General features: G+C 43.2%; 1 protein-coding gene across 1 annotated transcript in view; it reads right to left on the reverse strand.

The window, feature by feature from the left end:
* Ism1 (isthmin 1) overlaps nucleotides 1–8781 on the reverse strand; it is a 72842-nt gene extending 64061 nt beyond the window's left edge. The window contains exon 1 of the mRNA XM_050134315.1: nucleotides 8519–8781. Within this exon, the coding sequence (XP_049990272.1) occupies nucleotides 8519–8656 (138 nt within the window). The 5' untranslated portion in view covers nucleotides 8657–8781. The remainder of the gene's footprint in view (nucleotides 1–8518) is intronic.
* Nucleotides 8782–16253: the final 7472 nt, after the last annotated feature.

The following is a 16253-nucleotide window of genomic DNA, read 5'->3' on the forward strand; positions in this document are numbered from 1 at the left end:
TTCTTTAAGAGTGTCAAGAACAGTTTAATTTTAATTACTAGCTATCTACTCACAAAAATGAAAACATTTGTTTATGAAAGGAGCTGTGGTAGTAACATGATCTTACCTACACTATAAAAGGATTTGGAAACTCTCCAAATATCTACTGATGGAGAGTGGATAAACAAAATCATGGAATGACTGCACGATGGACTATCAAGCAGTACTAAAGAAGGCAAGTCTACTGAGACACTTTTTTTCAAAGAATCTCAAAAGTAGTACATTAAGTAAAAGTTAACAAACACATAGAAAAATGTACACTGTACAGTTCTGTGTGTGTGAGCACTCTGACAGGCAAAGCTAATCTGTCGTGGTGGGCATCAGGAGATCATCTGTTTACTAAGGTACAGTCATTTGGAAGTCTTCTAGGGTGACAGGGAATGCTATTTTTGATGGCAGCTTTGTGGTCACATATACCTACCAAAAATACCTTGAATTCTTGGAATTTGTCCACTATATTGGATGTAAATCATACTTTAAAAAAAAAGACTTTTTGAGTTTAGAGCGAAAGGAAAGGGGAGAGGGAAAACAACAGAAAGAATGGGGATGGAAGGAAAACAAAGAGAAAGGAAGTGTAGAGGTGGGAGAGGATGAAGTAAGATGAGAAGGGGCTGTAGACTTTGGGGAGAGCCCAAGGACCAGAACGAAAGCATTGCTTCATTCAGTCCTGGGGTTCAGAGTGCCTGGATGTGACATCTGTACCCGGCAGATACTATGGCAGCTCAGGTATGAGCAGCTGCTGGATAAATCACCTAAGAAGACGCAGCCAGACATGTTTTCAAAACAAAGGTAAGAGAACGGGAGGTTAAGGAGATACAGAAGACAGACCTTGAACTCTTGATGTTAGCTTCACCCTTGGATGAGAGTCCCAGAAGAACAGTACATGGATACTGGACATAAACCAGGAAATTTTCTGAGCAGAGCATAAGCTTGGGGCTTCGCATGGAAAGGGTATCTATACCATATGCTGACAAAGACTCAGAGCCAATCCTTGAATCTAAGCACAACCTGATGAAATCGATGAACATTAAAGAGAAAAACCTTAAAAGTTTCAACTTTGTTTTTCAGTGGGCTGGGGATTCATTACAGTGCTAGAATCCTTTCCTAATATATTCCAAAAGTCAGACGCTAAGAAATGCTATTAAAATTACCCGTGAAACATGAAATAGAGTATTAAAGTAAATAATATCTTCAAACTTCTGAGAGTAAACAATATAACTCAGCTAGCTGCCAAATTGGCATTGCATATAAGAACCAAATAAAGGTGTCTGAAAATGTAAGCTCTTGCAGACTTTTGTAGTTGATAAGTTGTTTATAAAAACACTTTTAAAAGAATGTATTCAGCAACATAAAAATGAAAATATGAGATGTATAAGGCAGCAGATAAAGAATTAAAGACATTTCACCATTAAAGCAAAATAATTCTCGAGAACATAATAAAACTGGTAAGCACTGATCACCAGGCATAATAAAAAGGCAAAAGGGAAAAGAAAAAAGAAGGAAAATTCCAATACTAAATAAAAGTTCAACAAATATAATTTAAAAAAAATCTAGAGACAACCTACAGACAAGACAGAAAAGGAGTCAGAATCCTGTTTCATAGGGGAATGTAAGTTACAAGTACTAACTGATTTTAAGCATTGATAGGAACGTGTGAGCAAAAGTATGCTTATAAGAGTTTTAAAGTAATAGGACTAGGACACATTGCTTCCATAATTTGAGAGAAAGCAAGCAAAATAAAAAAATTTGAAGGCCAAATCTTGAGTTCCAATCTTTTTAATAATCTTCTTTAATAACAATAATTATATTGTTATAATAATAATTCTCAGAACATCCTTCTATCCCAAAGACAAATATAATTTTGAGATTATGACCAGAAGGAAATTACCAAAGTGCTTTGCTAGTCCTCTAAATGACACTAGGTTAGACACTAGCTCTAGAGAGGTTAGCTCTCTTGCTAGAGTCACACAGATAAACTGATGGTGGGTGCAAAGAAACAACCAGAAATTTAAAAAACAGCAAACACTATGGAAAATATATCTTCAAATTTACCAGTAATAAAGTAATTATAAATGGTTAATTCCTTGATCTCATAGATAAAGAAAACTGAGGCATAGCTCACCAATATTAGATAATAAAAAAATTTAAAACAGAAAAAAATTGAAAGTAAAGGTTGACAACTCTACACAAATCAATGTCCCCCCCCAAAAAAAAACCCAAAATGGATTTAGAGAAACAACTTAAAAACCAAAAACATTTAAATATACATGCAATAAAAGAGATTAATGAGAAATTTCACCTCAATAAAACTACAACACCCCAAAGACACTATGGGTTCTAGAAATGTAAAGTTAAAAATGTACAGAATTATAGTAATGAGAAGAGAAAAAGGAACAATGTCAGGGTCAGACCATAGTGATTTTGCTTCAGGAATGATCAGAAAAATCAAGGTATGGAGGCTTATATAATACAACCAACACTCTTATTATAGGTCTTATTATATAAGACATTAGGTACTATATATGTAAATATATACTACAAAGAACATAGAAAAGGTGTAAATGCCTAATTATGCATAAACCTTATAGTATTAAAATTAAAATTCAGTTGAGAATGTATGATTTTTCTCAGAAACATAATTTACTACAACCAACTAAAGAAATATTCCATAATTTAAATAGGCCATAAACAGTGGAATCACCCAGAATATGAGCCAGAGATTCCAATCAAGGAGGTAGCAGCAACAGAGGATGTTAAGAGTGTTCTAACATTATTTTTCTGGACATTCAATTTTTATTATTTAAAGTGCTAGTGAAAAAATGAAGGAAAATTGAATCTTTGCCATGAGTGTGTAAAGATACTACCAAAATGCAATATCAGTATCCATAAACACACTAAGGGCCAGGTATTGTAAGCAGGTATTGCTAAGTGTTGTTTTTCTAGATTCCAGAACAAAACTGATGAGCATAACAAAAACTAATACCAGTCTCAAAAGCATTCTGACCTAGAAAATAATCTATAGAACAAAGATGTTAAAAACTGAACCTTTTTTTTTTGCCTTTTTGTTTCCTAAAGAGAGAGAGAGAGAAAGATGTGGCAGAGTTAAATGAATGAGTGGGTGGTAGGGTGGGGAGGATACAGGAAGGGAAATCAGTCAGAGAATATATTGCTTGAAAAAAATTTCAATTAAAAAAATCAATGTCGATAAAAATAAACATAAAATCTTTATCAAGACACAGATACCTCTGTCCTAATGGGAGAGGTAACAGCAGTAAGACAAGTAAAATTAATTTTGTTAAAATTTTAGTAATTTAAAGCAAAACAACTCTATAAAGTTCACTGGGATATACTTAATATAAATTTTCAAGAATTGTTTTTAACATCAATTGATTGATGTGTGTGTGTGAGAGAGAGAGAGAGAGAGAGAGAAAGCATTGTGAAAGTGTGTATGTGAGTGGTGTGTGTGTATGTGTGTGTGTGTGTGAACTCACACACCACAGTGTACTTTTGAAGGTTAGAGGGCAATTTATGGGGAGCTGGTTTTCATCTTCCAAAATGTGAGTGTCTGAGGTAAACTAATACCCTCAGAGATCCTCATGCTTGGTGGCAAGAGCCTTTACCTGCTGAGTTATGTCAGTGACCCATATACTTTAAACAAAACAGGATATCAATAGATTAGTCCTACTAAAACATACCACATAACTACAATACACAAACACAGTAATATATGTACATGAAGAGATGTGACGAAACAGACTTATATATGTGAAAATCATAGTGGAGCAGTATCTAACAAAGTAGAGCATTTAACAAGTTTGATAAGATAACTAACTGGTTATTCCCGGGAGCAGAAAAAGATAGTTACATATTTAAAACCCAGAAATAACTTCAAAGTAGACTGCTATTCTAGAGTAGTTTAACTACAAACATATTTGAACAGAATGTATTTTAAAGATTTTTACAATCTTTAACAAAAGGTCCTTAGGGAAAAGATTGGGAATTGAATACATTTAAGGCAGCCAGCTACTACATGGCCAAAAGTTGCATAAACAAAGCAACTTGGCCAAGACATTTACGAAGCCCATAAAACAAAAAGATCAATATCGTATTTGCAAGATTCCCTTCAGATTCACACAGGCCGTTGTAATGTAACTTGGCGGCTCCTCCTCGCTAGAACCAGAATCTATATTCGGTACGTGAGAAGCAGAGCTGATCCCAAGATGTGAAAGTGTATAAAAGGGTCTTAGACCTGCTTTTATTTGCTTACTGCTCTGGGCCTGTCGTGTGGAGATAAAGGTGAGAGGGGATGCGGAGAAAACAGGTAGGCCATAATGAGCAACCACCATCAGACTTATGAATGAGGTCATTAACACTACCTCATCCACATTATCCAAACAGAGGGCTTAAATACAGGAATAATTTAAGAGGCAATGAACAGAAGAACCCGCCCAACTGAGCCCCGGGCTAGATGCTGCCCTACAAACTCATGAGCAAATAAAACTCTGGATGCACGTAAGCCACTAAATTGTGGCGCGGTTTGTGATGCCCCAGTAGGGAAGTGGGACAATTATCCATTACTTATAAAGGGTTCCAGTGATGAGAGTGACTGCTTGACTGGAAAGTGGGCAGGCAAGTTGGGAAGCAAGAAACATAAATGCCTATTAACTGAATCAAAGCTGGAGGAATCTTGTTGACAGACGGGAACAAGAGCTTGGACTCTACAGTCAGCCTGTCTGGGTCCAAGTCCTGGGCCCGCCCTTCTCCATCCCCAGCTGTGTAGCTTTGACCAAGTTACTTCAAGCTCTCCAGTTCTCCACATCCTCCTCTGTGGAATGGACACAGTCCTTCTTTGTCATTTCACTTCCTTCGTTTTAGTTAGCAGCAATCAAATAATACTAAATAGACTAGTTCAGAAATGGCTAATCTGTAGGCTTTAAATGGCACACAGTGATGAAATCTATCTTATTGAAAGTTTTTGTTCTTTATGATAGTGTTTGTAGAAGAGAAACGGTGTTTCAGGGTTTGGCACTATCTGAGGTTTTGGGCATTCACCAAGGTCTTGGAATGAATCCACCAAGGATAAAGAGATGACTGTCAATCGCCTGGAGTCCCTGTGAGGATTTCACTCCATAGAACAGTGGTTTTTCTTCTGGTGCTGTATGGCCCAGGTAAAACAGGGAGTACACGAAGCTACACTGTTCTATTGAAGGTAACAGGCGAATGAAGAGGCAGCATGCTTGTTCATCAAGATGACAGATCCAGGACAAAATCTTTTCACTGAAGTTCAGAGTTCAGTTTCCTTTTGTGTTATTGTAAAGGTACCCAGTTTGGCATTTTATTAACCTTCTTCAATCTCACTGCTTTAATGAGGTCAGGTTTTATTACCAAAAAAAAATCACGATTTTAAATTTGAGTGAGATTTATTAGAAGGTACACGAGAATTCAGTTTTAAAAGGAGATAGCATTATTTTGATTAGAATTGTTATGGTCTGTGGAGCCTGTATTTTGAAATGTTCTGTCTTCTAGAGTGCTTTTATTATATAATTTTTCTCATATAATTTAATTAAAGGTGTATGAACAATCAGAGTCTCTGACCAGCACAAAAGAAAGTTATGCCAGCAAAATATAAGATGTCAGTCAAAAGTCAAAATATTTGGCAGTTCCATGAATTTTTATACAGCTAGTGCTGACAGCTGAGACTTTCTTACTGAATGTTTTATGATCCACTAACCAACAGAGTGATATTATGTGCTCAAATCACTTTATTTTTACTTTATGGCAGCATACCAGTAGCGATGGAACAGCCACAAAGGAAAAAGCAAAACAAAACAAAACAACCCAAAATTCAGTTTCCAAGAGTTCCTTGGAACTATCAAAGAAATCTTGTTAATGATTCTTAAGCGTGTTTACATATCGATATAAGTACAGATGCCCTACATATACACGTATGTATTGGTAGCTGACACAGCAAGACTATAAATGTGCATCTGGAAATGTAACCAGTTTTATGAGTTTACCAAGAACTTGGAATACTAATACATAATTTGAAATACAATATAGAAAATATAAGGTGTACACTACACTATAAACTAAGAAAAACGAATTCAGGGACCTTTTACCTCTTCAGCTTTAGAGCTCCCTAAGTCAGTTTCTCCACTTGGCAATAGGATGATGGCAGTAACTAGGTCTTAAGATTCTTTTCTTGGAGCGTAGAGAAGTTAATACATGCGATGTGCTAGGTGTATTGCCTGCCATATGTAAAAGACACTCAGTAAATCTTCAGCTCTTGTATTTTGAGCGCATTTATTGGATATCCATGCACGTCACCAAATCTTAAATAAAGGTGTGTCTCATTTTCAATAATTCCAAAACACAGTGTAGTTGAGGCAAACTCACAAGTACCTGTTTCATAATATATGGTATCCACTGAGCTTCTGATCACTGAGAAGGACTTTGGCAGCATATGAGTCAAATGATTTAGATGGGGTTTAAGACTGAATTTTAAAATGTGCAGACAACAGAAAGGAATCCAGAAGTCACAGTTTTGTCTTCAAATACACCTGCTGCTAGCAAATGCATTCTTTTGCATCCGGCAGGCAGCAGACAAATGTCTTTTCCAGGTTTAGTTGGCCCTGTCCATTTGAATCATACTGCCTTGAGCCCAAGAAATAACTCTGGTCAGGAAGAATATAAAACTTTTATAAGGAGAAATTACAAAAAAGTATGAAGTTACAAACGAAGCTGTTAAAGTCATCACTGGGGCTTGGTTAAAAGCCAGCTTTGGGTGCTCACCGTAACCGAACACCGTAGCCAGATAACCTGAAGCTACCGGATTAGCAGCTATTTAGGACCCCAGATATTCCTAGGATAAAACTCTTTCTAAATCACCCATGTTTTCTGCCTTTGAGGGGGCTATTCTTCAGCAAAAGCCCTCTGTGATTCCTATCCAATTCCACCAGCTGCTTCTCTCATTAACTTACTGTCGGGGTGGGAAAGGCCAATTGGAGATTATTCTAATGATAGCAAGCACCTCGTAAAGAAATCTGCCAAATTTACTTTTCCATAGAACATCATCTTTACAGCCTTTCATGGGTTTACTAGGAAAGAAAGCATTACATATAAAATACGATTTCCAGCAGTCTTAGAGATATTAGGAATTATTCCTTCAAGTGTTTGGCATGAGGAAATATCTGTCACTGGACAGGTTTATTCAAAGGGTAATGTGAGAGGCTCCTACAAAATCAGAGTGTTTTTAGAAGGGTCCAAGAACATTTAAGTTTGAGGTATGTATTTTCGCAGGCATGGCTTGCATCCGTAAGGGTCACCTTGCTTGGTATAATAAACCAACAAGTGGGAACGTGTGGATTCTAACAAGTTTCTTAATCTCTCTGTACCTCAACATCATAATCTGTAAGGCAGAGAGATTAATAGTCTTGTTATGATGGTTATGGTGAGAATAAATGAGTTAAATCCTGTAACACTCTTAAAACAGCGCTGTGGTAAATACCCGCTATAGAGCTGTTTAAATAACTGTTCCTCTCAACAATAGCTTGTTTCCCCCCCCCAAAAAAAAATTAAAAGGCATAAAGATGTAAAAATATCGGCATTGCAGAGTGAATAGTTTTAGTAGGCCTGACTTGATTTCTTTGGGGACTGGAGACTCCCGGCTGTGCCCGGAAGAAAAACCAAGCTCACTTCTATTCGTTCTCCAGGTTTGCACCTGTCGTCCTTCGCGCCACGAGAAGGACTTTCCAAAGCCATAGCAGAAAAACCCATGCGGGCAACCTTTATTCAGTGTATTTCAAGGCCCGATATATGCCCCCAGGCCTCGACTCTTCCCCTGTTTTGGAATTGAATGGATCAATGGAACTTATTACTAGAGGAACCAATAGAAGGAAATGGTCACTGGGAAGAAGTCTCTGCTACAAGTTTAAAAGTCTCAACTCCAGACCAAATCTCCATAGGTGCCTTGACTATGACTTTTGCATGGTACAAAGGGGGCACAGAAGGTGAAGGGATCGCGCACACAAGGTTGGGGTGTCTGGCTATACTCCAGAAATTATGTCTTGACCTCTGACACTGCTTGCGCAACCATCAGAATTCTTTCTCCTAAATACAGTTTGGAGATTTATCTCATAAGGCCTCTTTGTGTCGTGTCACCTCACCTCTAGCCTTCCTTGCCTCCAGACACGCTACTCAATCTCTGAAAGCACCCAGAAGCAAAAGCATCCTGCAGCAGGCCGCCGGCACATCCCAAGCCTAACACCATTCCTGGTGCCTGGCCAGTAACAGATCTGAGGAGTGCTTTAGGTACCCGGCCTGGTCTCCACACATGGCTACCCGCCCCCCATCATCTAGCCCAGCACTTCTGACTTAGCAGAGTCGCCTAGGCACAAGTGCTCTTATGTGGAACGAAGGACCCGCCTCCTGGCCCCCAGCTTCCCGCAATCACGCACGCCCCCTCCGGCGGCGCACTCACCTGCAACTGAGACCCGCTGACGTTGCCCGCGGCCGCGTCTGGCCGGTCGGCGGCTCCGGATCCGCGCAGAACCGTGATGTGCAGCGTGAGCAGCAGTAGCCCCAGCAGCAGGAGCAGTTCGGCGGCCAAGCGCACCATCCTCTTGAGTCGCGCGGCTTTAGGACCCCGTGCGGCGGGCGGTGGAGGCGGCGGTGGAGGCGGCGGCGGCGCCGGGGGAGGAGGAGTCGGAGCCCCAGAGCCCGGCTGCGCTGCTCCCGCCTCGGCCCCCGTCGGGGCCCCGCTCCCCGGGCCCGCAGGGCTGCCTCTGGGCTCGGCCGGGCGCGCGGGGCCCGGGGAACAGGAGCAGCCGCCACCGCCGCCCCCACACCACAGCGGAGCCACCGCGGGGCCGGGGACGTCCAAGCCGGTGGCCGAGCAATCCCAGGAGCTGTCCGGAGGTGGCGGCGGTGGGGACGCGGGGCTGTCCGAGACCCAGGCCAGGCCAGGGTCCACCCTGCGGGCAGGGAGCTGTGGGGGCGGCGGCGGGGCGGGCGCAGCCGAGCCCCCGAGCGCACATGGGCGCCCCAGATGTGGCCGCGGTGCCGCAGCTGGAGCGGGAGCCGCCGCCAGAGGAGCGCGGGGAAGAGGTGGAGGAGGAGAAGGAGGAGGAGGGCTTCAATGGCAGCCCGGAGTTACCTCCACTCTCGGCTCCCCCGCCCCCGCTGCCCCGAGCCACTCACCCTCAGGGCCACCACCTTTCTCACGCCGAGCTCCTCTGGGCCGCCAGCCTCGTAGCCCCGCACACCAAGTCCCCGGATGGGTTGGCTCCGGGTCACCGAGGTTGTCACCGTTTGAGGATAACTGGGGGCGCCCCGCCGGCGCCTGTGTCCGCCTTCTCGGCTGTGCTAAGTGTGCGCTTCCGAGGTCGCTGTGGCGGAGGGGCTAGCCCTCTGCTCGCACTAGTGCTCCGGGCTGCGGGCAAGTGGCGAGCGCCTGGGCCACCTGAGAAAAGTTTATGGGCAAAGTAGAGCTGGAGTTGTTGGAGTGGAGAACTGAGGGGCCCCGACAAACCAGGTGTCTACAACGCCACTTTGCGCCCTGGCTTTGAGCAGGCGGGCTTGGGGGAGTGGCAGAATTTCTGCTCGTCCACAAGGGTCTTGACACTAGCTGATGGGCTCTGGGCTCGCTGAGAACTGGGTACCGCAGATCGCTGGCCCGCAGCGCCCTGGAAAGCCGGAAAGGTGGGTGAGTTGGATTCAGTCCGCGCGCGCGTCTACTTAAGCGCGCAGGTGTCGCGTGGGAGGCTGCAAGGGACGCGGTGTGCACGGTGGAGGCGCTCGGACGTCAGCGGGGCGTTGGGTAACTCAGCTTGGCAGGCTGGAGTCTGGGGCGGCTCATCCCGGGGGCGCCGCGCCTGGAGGGGACTTGGGGGCTGCCGAAACGCAGCCGCTGCTACTGTGCCACCGCCTCATGACTGCGCTGCAGCCTCGGGCTCCAGCGAACGATTCATGCCTTGCAAGGGATGCCGCTGACGGACGGAACGGCTAGGCGATGGGCCGGGAGAGCGCGGGATTCTTGTTTCCGACGCTAGAGTGAGCAGGGACAGACCCGGCGGCGTGGCTCAGGCTCCCGCCTTCCCGAAGTGGCTCCAAGTGGCAGGCGCTCTGTTAAGCTGGAGACTTTTATACTGTGTTCCCTCCGCCTCCTTTCTCCCCAGCGCCAGCCCTGCCCTTCCCTCCTGGTGAGCCCAGCCCTAGTCAAGCGTGAGCACACGTTCCCACAGCTCTTGTCACACATTTCCATTTCTCACCCGGCCCCCAGGACCATAGGATAAACCCTTAAGAGTCTTCTTGGGTGAATGAAACTAAATAAATGAAACTTTCCTACCGGGACGCTGATCTTCTCTTCTTTGCCGCTTTCCATGACCACTAGAAACGGATAGGAGATTCTTAAACTACCTTTAGAGCGTAAATGTTTACTTTGGGATCCTCAAGACTAATTCTTTCGCCACTCCAAACGTTCCTTGGGTCGCCGCAGCAGTTTTGCAAAATTTAACTAGCTGTGGTTCAGGATGCTGTTTGCATCTGTTTGTATCCGGTTATCTGCCTCTTTGAAAATGCTGGGAATATCTGCCTTAAAATTCTAGCCAAAGCCAGCAAGCTCATTAACAAACTGTTTATAAAGGGCACGAAGTGCGGCTATTTATACAGGGCACGATGGCATCTTTTCCTTTTCTTTTAGGAGTGAGGTTCCCCCAGCCCTGGCGGAGTGCTTGCTGTCGACTGCAAGGCTGCCTGGCATCCCATTGCTATCTCCAGGCTCTAAAATAACCAATAATTGTCAACCGGAGCGCTGAGGGAAGAAATTGAAACAATAAACCCTGGTGGTTCAGATGGGAGATCAAAGGGGATCCTAGCAGCTTTGGAATCCCATAAGGATTCCCCTGTGTGTTTTCTAATTAGAATCACTTAAGGGCAGCAGGCAGCAGAATCAGCACACAGGTGGAATGTATAAATTAAGGTGGCAAACGAGAGTCCTGTAGCTGTACATAGTGTAAGGATGGCGGCATTGCTGGCCTTTCCAGGTGGTGCTGTGGACAAATTACTCCTGTCGCCAAAGGCAGGCTGGTCTGGGTTAGGGCAGAAGGGATGCTGTATTCATTCCGTCATATTTTTTTTTTCTCACACAGTCTCCACATGTGAGTCTCAAGTGCACTTTCTCTCATCCAAAAGTTACATTTTTTTCTCCTAAGGGAAAAAAAATGACTCAAGGGAAGAAAAAAAAACTGGAAAGAAACTCTTGTAAAGAAAATGGATTTTATAAAATTATAAATGGAGATTTAAAGATTAAAATTTCTAAGATGTGACTTGGTTTTGGGTCAGGAGTCTTTCTGAGATGTTGGGCAAATGTGTGAATGGATGCTACTGCCGTCCCTTCTTCAGTCTGGGTGATCCAAATTTTGCACGAATTTGTACTCTGGTGAGCATACACGGGTTGCATTCTCCAAACAAAGCTGCCAGCAACACCCGGCTTTGGAGGGCTTGGAGAACATTGGCTTTCTTTCATGTTCTATGAAAAGCGAGCCCTGTGTATAATGCATCAACAAACTGTGTTTCAAGCACATTTCTGCAATCACTGCCCAGTAGCTGACAAAAATTTGAAAACAATCCTACGTCCTTCAAGAATCTCCAAGGTCCTGCATTCATGTCTTACCACTAGCTGTCTACTCCAGGAGAATGCATCTGTTAGTCTGTCTGTATTCCCAGCAGACTTGGATTGGGATAACTTTGTGGAAGACCATTTCAGAACCCACTCAGCCCTAGAATCGTGTTTCCTTCTTCCCAAACTCACAGCTAGAAGACATTTTCCAGCCACATTTAGATCCAAGCAGGAGTGTAGAGCCCTGTTAGTTCTAAGACTCCTGAGTGATTACCGACATGTACGCTGCCTTCTCTTTCACCATGGCAGGTCTAAGAGATAGGACACCTTAGGTAGATTGTGGTTCACAAGAGAGCCATTGAACTAGAAATTTCTGCACTTGACTTGGTTCAAGTGAGAAATAACCTTTTACTTAAATACACATGATCTTATGATGTTCACAACTATCATTACCCCTCAAGACATTTACAATCTTCACAGGGACATCTTCCTGATTATCACTAATATTTTTAGGATTGAATACAGGTCTTACACAGAGTAATGTTCATGTTTTTTATCAGTGTATTACTTATACAAAGCAAGGGACCTTATCAAGACATTTGTACACACATAATATACTTTAGTTATATTTAATCCTTTTGTTATCCTTTCTTACCCTTTGTCCTAGTTGGGCTTCTATTCCTGTGATAAGACCCACAGCCAAAGCAACTCGGGGAATAGAGTTGATTTCTTCTTTGTGGCTCACATAAAGAAGGGAAGGCAGGGCAGGAACTCAAGGCGGAACTGAGGCCGAGGCCATGGAGGAGTGCTGCTTACTGGCTTGCTCTGGCTTACTTAGCTAACTATATCACAGGTTCACCTTCTCAGGGATGGTACTATCCACAGCGATCTGGGCCCCACTTTACCAATTAGCAATTAAGAAGATTCCATAGAGACGTATACCCACAGGCTCATCCGCTGTAGGCATTTTCTCAAGTGAAGTTCCCTCTTCTCAGATGATCCTGGCTTGTGTCAAGTTGACACAAAGTTGACCAACACAACTAAAGTCCTTCTTGTCAACTTGGCACACAAACATGGTATTATTAAACACTAACCTTTCCCTTCTGTATCTCATGTATTTAAAGAAGCTATTGAGGTAAACACACTTGATGATCTGTATTAACCCCTTGTAAGGAGCAAGGAGTTTAGTGACTATGCTTAAAGCTTTTTATAATTGTGTGGGGGAGGAGCATCCTGATGCTAGCTGGTTGCTTCCAGCATCCTGTGACAAAGGCAAAGGGATGAGTTTGTGATAAAATTAACTGGCCTCAGATGCACATAAACAGCCTAAAAGTTTCTAAGTGTGCCCTGGAAGAGGATCTTCTGCCCAGTGGCCATAAGACTCAAGTTGTTGAAAATCAAGCCCAAGCCTTCAGTATAAGGTTGGTTGAATTACAATGAAAATTCAAGGCTCAGGCTCTGAGGGTGTGAGCAGTTAAAAGTAAGGACACTGATTGACAAAGAGTGGACTTTTGTAACTTCTGATGAATAATTTTGGTTGTCAGCATGACTACAATAACCAAAATGCAAGCAGCTGCGAGGAATTGTCTTCATCTGATTATTTGAGGAAGGCCTCACTCCTCACTAGCATCAATGTCTATCCTAGCTAGGTTTTCTATTGCTGTGATACACCACATGACCAAAAGCATCTTAAGGAGGAAAGGGCTTATACAACTTTATAGCTCGGTCTATTGTGGCAAAAAGACAGGACAGGAAACGCAATGCAGCAGTTGAAACAAAGGCCATGGAGGAGAGCTGCTTACTGGGTTACTGTCCATGGCTTATGAAGTCTACTTTCTTACGCAACACAGGACCACCTGCCCAAGGGTAGCACTACCCACAGTGGGCTGGGCCTATCTCACATCAATCACTTATCAAGAAAATACCCTAGTCTTCTTTGTAGGCCAGTCTGTTGAAGGCAGTTTATCAACTGACATTCCCTCTGTCTAGACCCTACTTCATGTCAATTTTACAAAAAACCAACCTGCATTTCCTTCCATATCTCTAAAGGGACTCCTTTTCCTTTAGTGGAATAGATACCTTTCTAGGACTGGCTTGCTTCACTTAGCACAACAACCTCTGGGATATTGAAAGAAAGAAAAAGAAATCAAGCCACAGTACCTGTCGTTATCACTGATAACACCATGGTTTCTTTGTGGTCTTTTATGGTAGAAAGTTAGAGGTTTTGACATTAAATTTTACTAAAGGCTAGTATGGTATATACATTGTATATGTATATATGCAAAACAAAGGGGAAGAGTAAATAATAAACCCTCAACAAACTTCAGCAAAAGTCACAGCAGTTTTGTCACCTAAACAGTAGTTCTCTTGTCTGTGCTTTGTTTTCTGTAGTTGAAGTAATCTCAGGTCAGCTATAGTCTGAAAATATTAGTAAAACGTTAAATTAGAAGTAAATATTTAAGGGTTTTCAAATTGTAGGCGATTCTGAGCAGCATGATGAGATCTCTGAATGTTCTACTCCATCCTAGCTGTGACAGATCATATTTTCATCCAATATACTGACTCAGTATGTTCTGCTTGCCATCAGTAACATAGTAGCTTCTTGGATTGCTCAGTTTTTTTTTAAATCCCCTCTCCCCACAAGCAGAGTTTCTCTGTGTACCCCTGGCTGTCCCAAAACTCATGCTGTAGACCAGACTGGCCTTGAACTCACAGAGATCCTCCTGTCATTACCTCCTGAGGCCATGAATGAGTGCTGTTGTGTTTAAAGGCATGTGCCACCACTGCTCCATAATAGCTACTTGGTTAGCAGATTCACTCTCACGATATCCCAGGGTTTGTGTTTGGTTATACTAGAAGCAGCCTCACACTATGTCAGAGTACCCTTGTCTCTGACCTGACTTCATCTCACTAGGTAGGGACAGTATCATCTGGCTCATCTCAGAAAGGGTGAGTAAGGTAAAATTAAATAGTTTGAGAGACGATATTCATGTGATGTTTTTTACAGTATATTGTTATACTTGTCCAACTTTATAAACTTGCACTTTTACACGGGAATGTGTGTAAAGAAGTGAACATAGAATGTATTATTTGGCAACGCCTGCAGTTTTGGCGCCCGCTGGGGGACAAGGAGGTACTACTGAATTCTCACACACTTCCTAAGATGATTTTCAGGCAAACTTAATGATACCATAGCAATTCATGTTTGCATGCTTAGCACATATGTCAGAAAGATAAGTGCCCAACTGAGCAAAACATATCAATGTGCGCATTTTATACAGGCTTTAAAACAGCTCAGAGGAGTCAAAGCTCCTCCTCTGCGGTGGAGGCTGTTACGTGTTTCCCTTCTTCATCAGTGCATATTGATGTCATTCCTCAATGTTCTTTGCACTTAGGTACAGGTAGTCATGTGACATTGGTCTGACCGATAGGAGATGGTTAGAGGCTATCTCAGTGCCCTTTCCAGATGTAGTCTTGGTGGGGGTCCTCTTTTCCTTTGTCAGTTGGTTACACATTCCTGCCCAGCACATAGAGCACTATTAACCTGGATCTTTGGTCCAGATGCTTTACCCAACCCCACGGTTGCTGAAGGATACCCTGGAACTATGGTGTGATATAAAGTAAACTCTTTTTAATGTGTTAAGTCATTACCACTTTGGAGTTTGTTATTGATGCTTGGGCAACCTTGGCTAAGTAGCAAGCAGCAAGGTTCTCAAAGAGGAAGATGACTTGCTTTCTCTTTAGAAGACTCAGTAGCAATCATTTTGGTCTCCCCACCCCCCATAAGGTTCTTGTAATATATGCAGCCTCACTGTTTTAGTGATAAAGCAGTCATATAAAGATCTCAAACAAAAGGTGTTAAATAAAACACAGTGGGTCTTATGGCTTTCTTTGACTGCTGCTGTCGTGGGTGACTGTTGTGTCTCATTTAGGCTTAGGTGCCTCTAAGGAGTTCAGTGGCCTCTACCTACTAGTGGGACTCTACCTCTCAGAGTCTCAGTCTCCTCATCTGTCAAGTTGGGCTAAGGTCTCCTGTAGGACCGCTGTGATGCTCAGCTGTCACCTCCACATGTAGGACAAGATTAATATACCGGTGACTCTGTTAGATGAAGTACTCCATGCTCTACCCACAAAGGCAGAGCCTGCTTTGCTCCTCTGGTTCTGAAGACACATGGTAGAGGATATTTAAATAGCTAAGCAAAGAACACAACTTACACAAAACTTCTGGAAATCGCAGTTCAAATAAGCCTTAGGAGTACACTCAAAGCCCTCAAGGAAACACAAACAAAACAACTGAAATGTTGTTCCATTGCGTTTCTCCTTTGAACTGAGAAGGGGGCAGAGCACTCTGAAGTGAGAAAATCACACCATCTGCGGCACTCCCAGGGGCCCCACCCCTGTAAGCAGCTGCTGGGTTTGCTGGACACCTGGGCCTCTAGGGCCTCTGCTTCCCAGCAGTCCATCACACACACTCACACACACACACACACACACACACACACACACACACACACACACACACACGGTGTGAACACTCAGGAGACACCCGTGGCTCTCTCGGCTTTACCCACAAAGGCCACAATACACAGGACTCCAA

The sequence above is a fragment of the Alexandromys fortis genome, unplaced genomic scaffold (genome assembly GCF_014885135.2).
Source record: "Alexandromys fortis isolate MF-2015 unplaced genomic scaffold, M_Fortis_MF-2015_v1.1 scaffold_6, whole genome shotgun sequence".
Classification (NCBI taxonomy): Eukaryota; Metazoa; Chordata; class Mammalia; order Rodentia; family Cricetidae; genus Alexandromys; species Alexandromys fortis.